Source organism: Diachasma alloeum, unplaced genomic scaffold (genome assembly GCF_001412515.2).
Source record: "Diachasma alloeum isolate Michigan unplaced genomic scaffold, Dall2.0 Dall_scaffold_00752, whole genome shotgun sequence".
Lineage (NCBI taxonomy): Eukaryota > Metazoa > Arthropoda > Insecta > Hymenoptera > Braconidae > Diachasma > Diachasma alloeum.
In genome coordinates, this window is record NW_021680882.1 from 13,980 (window position 1) to 22,422 (window position 8,443).

At 35.0% G+C, this 8,443-nt stretch overlaps 1 protein-coding gene across 6 annotated transcripts in view; it reads left to right on the forward strand.

Annotated features, from left to right (window-relative positions):
* Positions 1-233: 233 nt before the first annotated feature.
* The window catches only part of LOC107044489 (39S ribosomal protein L37, mitochondrial), a 44,788-nt gene continuing 36,578 nt past the window's right edge, over positions 234-8,443 (forward strand). Inside the window, exons 1-5 of one of the 6 annotated variants that reach the window (XM_015266381.1) lie at positions 234-347; positions 5,202-5,390; positions 5,644-5,877; positions 7,245-7,364; positions 7,444-7,550. In XM_015266381.1, coding sequence (XP_015121867.1) covers positions 5,215-5,390; positions 5,644-5,877; positions 7,245-7,364; positions 7,444-7,550 — 637 coding nt within the window. In that variant the 5' untranslated portion in view covers positions 234-347; positions 5,202-5,214. The other 5 variants (XM_015266384.1, XM_015266382.1, XM_015266380.1 and 2 more) reach the window with 5 other exon arrangements.

Below are 8,443 nucleotides of genomic sequence, written 5' to 3' on the forward strand. Positions count from 1 at the left end.
ATTATTATTATTATTATTATTATTATTATTATTGTGGTGGTTGTAGGATTGTGGAATACGGAGTGTTGCTCCATTTCCACGAGTGGGAGTGAGATACACGAATGCTTGGTACCCGTGGGCCCTTATTGTGTTACACTCCTGAGCTATCTCGCTCGACAAACCTCAGATCGGTGTTTCAACATTCGGGGGTTTCGCAGGCGTCATCTGGCACATTCCCGTGTAACTGAGGGAAATAGTATGGCGACAGCTGAACGCCTCATTTTTTTACAAGTCTTTTATGGGAATTAGCGGCGTCTAATTGCTTCGGAATAACTCGCGGAAAATAGTAAAAAATAGTTCACGGACTGGTAATTAGGTCTCGGGAGTGTGCAGTGTCTGTGAAAATTGGAATTTGTGTTTTTATTTTTGATAATTACCCTCGCCATATTGACAGGGTGTCACGCTAGTGTGACTTGGCTAGGGGGGGATGGTGGTGTTTTTTTTGGGTTATTTTCTAAATAATATTAAAAATATATGAACTCATTTTCCCCCCTCCAGAACCAATTACCACTCAAGCGGAATAAATTATCTGATTTTTGAAACAAAAATCAGATTTTTTAGTCAACCGATACAGTCATAATAACATTGCATCTAAAATGCTTTTTTTCGACAATTTTCTGGGGAATTTTCTAGGGACATGTCGGACAAAAATCCGTCCAACCGGGCCTTAGATTATCTCGCTCCCGGCGTGACGACAAAACAACTGACAGCCAGCTCGTTCTGACCTTCTTATTTCGCCAATTCCCATCAGGTCATACCGAAAGTGCAATTAAAAAATCGAATAATAGTGTAGATTTGTCGCTCGACTTAGTTTTCCGGGATTTATCAATTTTTTTGTGTTCCTATCCAAAAAAAGAGAGCACTGTCATGGCGGCCACCGCAAGTGTTATTTTTGGCGAGTTCTCATGGGAATTTTCATGAGGTCCTATCTAAAAAAAGAGAGCACTGTCATGGCGGCCACCGCAAGTGTTATTTTTGGCGAGTTCTCATGGGAATTTTCATGAGGTCCTATCTAAAAAAAGAGAGCACTGTCATGGCGGCCACCGCAAGTGTTATTTTTGGCGAGTTCTCATGGGAATTTTCATGAGGTCCTATCTAAAAAAAGAGAGCACTGTCATGGCGGCCACCGCAAGTGTTATTTTTGGCGAGTTCTCATGGGAATTTTCATGAGGTCCTATCTAAAAAAAGAGAGCACTGTCATGGCGGCCACCGCAAGTGTTATTTTTGGCGAGTTCTCATGGGAATTTTCATGAGGTCCTATCTAAAAAAAGAGAGCACTGTCATGGCGGCCACCGCAAGTGTTATTTTTGACGAGTTCTCATGGGAATTTTTATGAGGATGAGCAATGCGACTGCGACGGCGCTATTCAAGAAAGTGCACGAGGATTACAAATTTGATTTCTTACCTCGAAAAAAAGAAACAAGCATCGTATATATACATACATTGAATACATCAGTGTATATTGTCTACACAAGGATTTGTTTACAGTTACTGGAATGAAAAACTTTTTTTTGGTGACAAGTGTTAAGAGCTAATAAGATTGACTGATTGATAATTAGATAAACTTGAATGTCAATAATGAAATGAAAAGAATTGGAAATCTAAAAATATTCGATTTCAATTTTTTTATTCGCTTTTTGTTTTTTGAGGTTTTGTTTAATGAAGTCAATACTTTATACCACAAAATCAAAGAATATTGAATTTTCTCCATGAAAAAAAAGTCGGACTACTTTTTATGTGAAGATTTTCAATCATTATTGAATTGGCTAGAAGAAGATCGAAAATAAAGCATTGATTAGCAGCGGTTTTCGAAGGGAATGCCACAAACTTGCTTTTTTCAACATTCCCTCCTTAGGAATGAATAATGAAAATAGTTCAACCTTCCAAAAATATAATTTTTTTGCATGAAATCGTTTTTTGGTGAAGTTCTGAAATCGGAAAAATTCGTTACAATTCAGGAAAAATTATTCTTAAAATGTAAAATGGATTATTATAGAATTATTTATATGAAAAAACGTCGCAGTCTCTGAAAATGGCGATTTTTCAATCATTTCATTAGTCTACTGGTGAAAAAAAAAATTAAATTTCATGGACAATTCAGTAGTAATTTTTAGGACAGAGACATTAAATCAGTTTGAGAGAGAAAAATCATGAAAATTGAAATTCTACTGAAAATTAAACGGTATTCAATATTTGTTAACAGCGTGAAGATAGAAAGTTACTTTTTAATTCTGATTCAAGACATGAATATTCTGTACCTAATTTCTCTGTATTTTCGATTGATAAACCACTTATAATTATCCAAATTATTTAGGTCAGAGGAAAATAGAATGATTCATTTTTCTTAATGTTGAGTTTACTAAAATTTTCTCCAAATAACGTTGATTAGAATCAATAGCCAGAATTATCAGATTATCTGACGTTTTTTACGTTAAGTATAGGAGAATCTGAATGCAACACAGTGAAAGTGATGATCTATTTTTTTTTACTGTGAACGAATAATAATAATATCTAAATTAAAAAATTCTATTATGAATAAAAAGCTATGACTCAATATTCCATAACAGCAGAGAACAAGAATGATGATATTTACGTAATATTATCTGAACCATTAACATGAATTTTAAATTCATGAGAAAGGATGGAGAAGTCAAACTGTCATTTTAAGTTTCAATTTTTTGTTCGGTGCTAAAAACATGAGGTGACGATATTTTAAGCACGAAATCGTATTGATAATATAAACAGCAGATTAACTGAACTACCGAGTGAACTGAATTAAAAAAATTATAGCAGTGTTGGCACACACCTTTATCAGAGTATCACCAAACATTGAATTCCAACACTTTACTCTCTGAATTATGTATAAGAAGAAATTTGATTGTAATTATGATCAAAATCTCCTTCAATGAGCATAGGAATTACCACATCCGCAAATCACTCATTGCAATATGAAAATTTCATAGCTAATGAATAAATTTCACAGCTAACAATGAATCGAAATAAGAAATATTGAATCTGACACGGAAAAAAAGGGTATAATGGAAGGGCCACCAATATCACGGCCGCAATTGCGTTAGAAATGTGAAAAGGTTGCCTTAAATAATAATGCAAATCCGAAACTATTAACACTAGGAATATGAAAATTATAGGGTAGGTCCTATTCCCGATGTGAGCACTCATTAAGAGAACATTTTCAGAAATTAATTCATTCATTAATGAATATATATTTCAGCTTCTTCATAACATTCATCTCTCAAAAGGTGAATAGAGGATGATTTATAGAATCTTCAAGGAAGTTTGCAAGTTCCCTCAAAAATTAGAGAGTCGTCGGCTTTTTCATCCGAATCTAGGATAATTTGGGAGTTTTCCAAAGAATTCAAAACAATTATGAGGTTTTCTAAAAAAAATTTGATAAAGTTCTTGAATGTTCTAGAATTTTTGGATAAACAATGGGAAAACAATTGAAAAGAAAAGGCGGAATTTCCTGAACAAAACTGATGTGAAGGAGTCACGTGACTGACTACTGCACTCTGATTGAAATGAGAAAGGAGAACCACTTTGAGAAATATCTCGGATTTTCACAACAATTGCACAAAAATTCTCAAAAAACGTACTACTCAGGCAGACTTTTACAATAGAGGGTTAAACAATTGATTAACCGAGACGCATTATTACCATTAATCTTCACATATGAAAAAATTCAGTAGAAAATCCTGGCGAATTCGCTAGACAATTCTATTGGATTTCTATTGAACTTTCTATTAGCTTCTGGCCACTTCTATTGAAATGGTCAATAAAAAAAGTATTCTGTAGAAAAACTCAATAGAAATATATTTTTCTATACAGCTTATTCTATTGAGATATTTTCTATGAAATTTCCTCGACTGAAATTTTCCAAGTTTTTTTCACTCCATTTTTTCTTTTCTGTTCATCAAGAAAGTTAAACAAAAAAAACTTAGAGAATGTGAGCCAAGGAAATTCCACCGAAAATATCTCTAAAGAATAAGTTGTACAGAAAAATAGAATTCTATTGATTTTTTCTATAGAATATGTTCTATTGAACATTTCGATGAAAACGGTCAAAAACTAATAAAAGTTCAGTAGAAATATAATAGAATTGTCTAGCGAATTCGCTAGGAATTTCTATGAATTTTTTTCGTGAGTGTTAACACTTGGCATAATGGGACGATGATGAATCATTAATTGTTAAAAGGAACAATAAAAAAAGACATAATAAAAGAGCATCAACGTCGCGGCGGTAGTTCAATACAAAAGCAATCCTACTAGTTTCAAAGTAAAATATCATTTATTTTTCGAAAAAATATCGTCGCGGCTATAGTCTGAAGTTGCATCGCTACATGGATTTCAACCGCTAAATTTAAGGGCTATTATTTGTCCATTTCATTTCTTCATTAAATCGTCTCCAAGAGCATGGAATGAAATCTAACCCTCGATGAAAAGAGAATTCTGATTTTTCTCGTCAAGAATCAGCCAAACCTTTGGCTGAACGGTTTATGGAGATACTACAATGCAAATAAATCAATAAGAATGGGGATTTAATAAGTTGAATTTAATCAGTTGAAGTAAAGACAGTCCTTGAGATCCGGTAATTTAGGTATACCTTTTTTCTGGATTTAAGTATGTTTCACTCATAAATCTTATTCCGTAAATTTGTTGAATAGATACATTTCATGCATTTTGTATATATCTCAAGCAAAACATGTAATGAATTTCGGTGCATATTCTCTTCCGGTGTGCAAAGTTGTTTATAGCATTTTAACCTTTAAATCTGGCGGTTGAAATCCCACGTTGTGATGCAACTTCAGACTATTGCTGCTATGGCACTCTTTCAAAAAATAAATGCAATTTTACTGAAAAATTGCGGAATTTATTAGGAATAATTTCCTACTTTTGATGAAAACTACCCTACTCCATCTAAAACTATAATTTCTGGTCTTTTCGTTGCCTTTTTTTTCAATTTTGAAAAGACCATTTTGTGCCGTTTTGAGGACTTGAACATTTTTTCACTCAAAAACTAGGTTAGTTTATGAAATTTGGCGGACGGATTTTTAAAATTACCGTGCAAAAATTTTTCTAGTGGTGGCAGTCTCATCCCTGTGCTAAAAAAGCTGGCATGTTGTAAATTGTGTTATTGATTGTAGAACATTCTACAAGATGAAGATCACTCAGGCCTTATGTAGACAGCATCTGGGAAGGATGATCAAATTCAACTGGTTCATGGCGACGAAGAAAAGACCACTTGAAACTCACACAGAATTCCATCTTGCTAAAATGGGAATTCCTATCGTAGATCCGTTAGACATTGTCAACCCCATCAAGGAACGTATAGAGTAAGTAAATCGAAATTTGAGAAGTAATAATTTCACAATTGAGAACTGTTCAGCCTGTTTACAATATTATTTGCCATTAAAAGTGAATAGTCCAGGTGATGAATGTTGTCAGAAAAAATGATCAGGAAATACTACTCATTATATTCACTGTCAATTTCAAAAAAGGCATCTTTGCCTAAAATCACTCATCATCGACATCAATGCATAATGAACATAGATTGCGAATGTATTCGTTTTTAATTCATTCATTCAGTGTATCGCAATACTTCGAGCATATGCCAAATCAACCGCCAATCCCTAAGGACGAGAATCACCCAGATTATAAATTAAGACCATGTTTGAAAGTCATGGGGCACGATTTATTAGTTCAGGGGACTCAACAGGCGCAGGTGCTCACGAAATCTCTGCTAATTAAAGACTCATTGCCAGAGAAAGTTGAGAGTTTGCTAGAGAATACTAGTGAAGAGGTCGATGAGACTGTTCAAAGGTAATTATGAGAGAATTTTCCAACATTTTATGTCAGGAGGTGAGAAGTGAGATAAAAATCAGGGAAGGATATTGCGATTTGGATCTTCTCGATTTCATGGAGTACTATCAAGCCGTGCCTTTTTAATCTTAAGGGGGAACCTCGGCGAAATTTGAAAGTCTTCGGTGGATCTAGGGACTTATTGACCTACTTTAGTTATATGATGGGATATGTTCCTGGACGCAATCGGTTTTGCCCCGTACTTCTACGGAAAATGTCGATTTTCATGTTTCTACCTTTAAAACGTTCTTCGTTCCCCAATTTTGATCCGATTTGATATTTTTTTTTCAAAATGTTCGTGAGACTCCAAAGAACAAAGTTAAGCTTCCGTTTTACGATCCATTATATCGATCATGAGAAAATCGAAAAAAAAACAAAAAAAAAACAACGAAAAAACCGAAAAAAAGGGTTTTCCCTTCTGATTGTCTTTGCATTATGCCTGAAAAGTCNCAAAGAACAAAGTTAAGCTTCCGTTTTACGATCCATTATATCGATCATGAGAAAATCGAAAAAAAAACTAAAAAAAACAACGAAAAAACCGAAAAAAAGGGTTTTCCCTTCTGATTGTCTTTGCATTATGCCTGAAAAGTCTTTATTTTGAATAGTTGACGATCAGAAGGAAAACCCTTTCTTTATAGTACCTATATTTCGATACGATTGCGGGAAAATGTTTTTGTGCTCGTGGGAGGTTTATAGCACGAGCCGAAGGGGAGTAATATAGGTAATCCCACGAGTCTAAAAACACTTTTCCCGCCAGTATCGAACCCCATTTTTCATCGCAATGTGTGGGAAGTGGGGTTTTGCGCACGCGGAGCGTGCGTAAAATGTCACTTTACACACAGCGTGATGAAAATTTTGTTTTAGTTTTTTTCGATTTTTTTATGATCTATATAATGGATGGTAAAACGGAAGCTTAACTTTGTTCTTTGGAGTCTCACGAACATTTTGACGAAAAAAAATCAAATCGGATCAAAATTGGGGAACGAGGAACGTTTTAAAGGTAGAAACACGAAAAACGACGTTTTCTGTGGAAGTACGGGGCAAAACCGATTGGATCCGGGATTTTTCCCACTTTTTAACATATCCCATCATATAACTAAAGTCGCTCAATAAGTCCCCAGATCCACCGAAAACTTTCAAATTTTACCGGGGTCGTCCCCCCTTAAATATTTGTTGAACAAACTGTCAGTGAGATGGACTTGGTTTTGAGCATGCAAAATATCCAGAGATTAGTGCAAACATTCAAGACAGTCGGTTTTACTTTGTTCATCCTTATGAAAAATGCTCTGAAAACATATTAAAATTTAACATTCCAATGGAATTTCTAGAATTATTCGTTCATCGAACATTTATGATGCACATCAGGAGAAGATACCTAAAAGAAAAAATCCAGAAAAACCTGCTTGGAATTACCCCAGAGATTACGGTCTAACTGACATTAGAAAATCGTAAGGTCTTCGTTATATTTTTTGATTAATTACAACGAGTACAATTACATTGCATTGAAAAACTTATTTTTATTTTCAGTCGAAATTTAACTATAAAAATGCTCCAGCTTTGTGAAACCCTGTGTGGATTCAACGTAGCGCAGCAGAGACAGATTATTCATAATGGATTAGTGCAAGTACCCTTAGGTAAAGGAAAAAGTTTATCCACCTGCGTGCGAGAAGTCGTTAGTGACAAACAATATTTTTTACTATTACATCCGTGAAAGCGTCCGCGGAGCATTGCCGTGCAGACGGAGTGACGAAAGGATACCCCCGTGAATTTGGCGAAACAGGGTCACAATTAGGGGGAAATCGATGGGCGGTTAATAATGTGTTAATGATGTGCTTTTTATGTACTGGTGAAAAACATTTTGAATTCAATTAGGTCTTAAAATTGCATCTGACGCTTTGGGCTGAAAATAGTGATTGTTTGACTCAAATTGCGTAATCTACTAATTATGCGTTATTTTTGTGACAACGGAAAAATTTCCCAGATACCATTAATTTAGTGCAAATAAGACATTAAATATTGGAAGCACAATTTGGGCGGTTGGATAGGTGAAGGTACATGTAGAAGTTATGTGTTTCTCTGTACTATCAAGAAAAGTATACTGTTCGGAGGGAATTAATGGAAAAGGTGGTGACACAAGTCGTGACGACTGATTTCTTCATAACCATTGAATGCAAAGAATTCGGCTAATAAATGCATAATCATTCTATGTGAGTCCCAAATCAACTTCAATCATGGTTATGGACTCATCATAATAACAATCGACAACACATCCCCGAAGGACCCATGACTGTGAATCAGAGATTATAGGGGAGATCAGCAGGGCCAATGTAAAGTGTTCAACAGCAAAATTCGTAGGGGTGGCGCATGGACTACGATGGAGCGTACGGAACTGTTGGTATGGTAGGGCCCGAGTATAAATTTGTCACGTAGGTCAAAAAATTCATAGAAAATCCCAGCGCTGTCGCTGAAAAACTATAGTTTTCCAGTGATTCTATTGAATAATTGTGCAGATTTTGTTTTTTTTTTT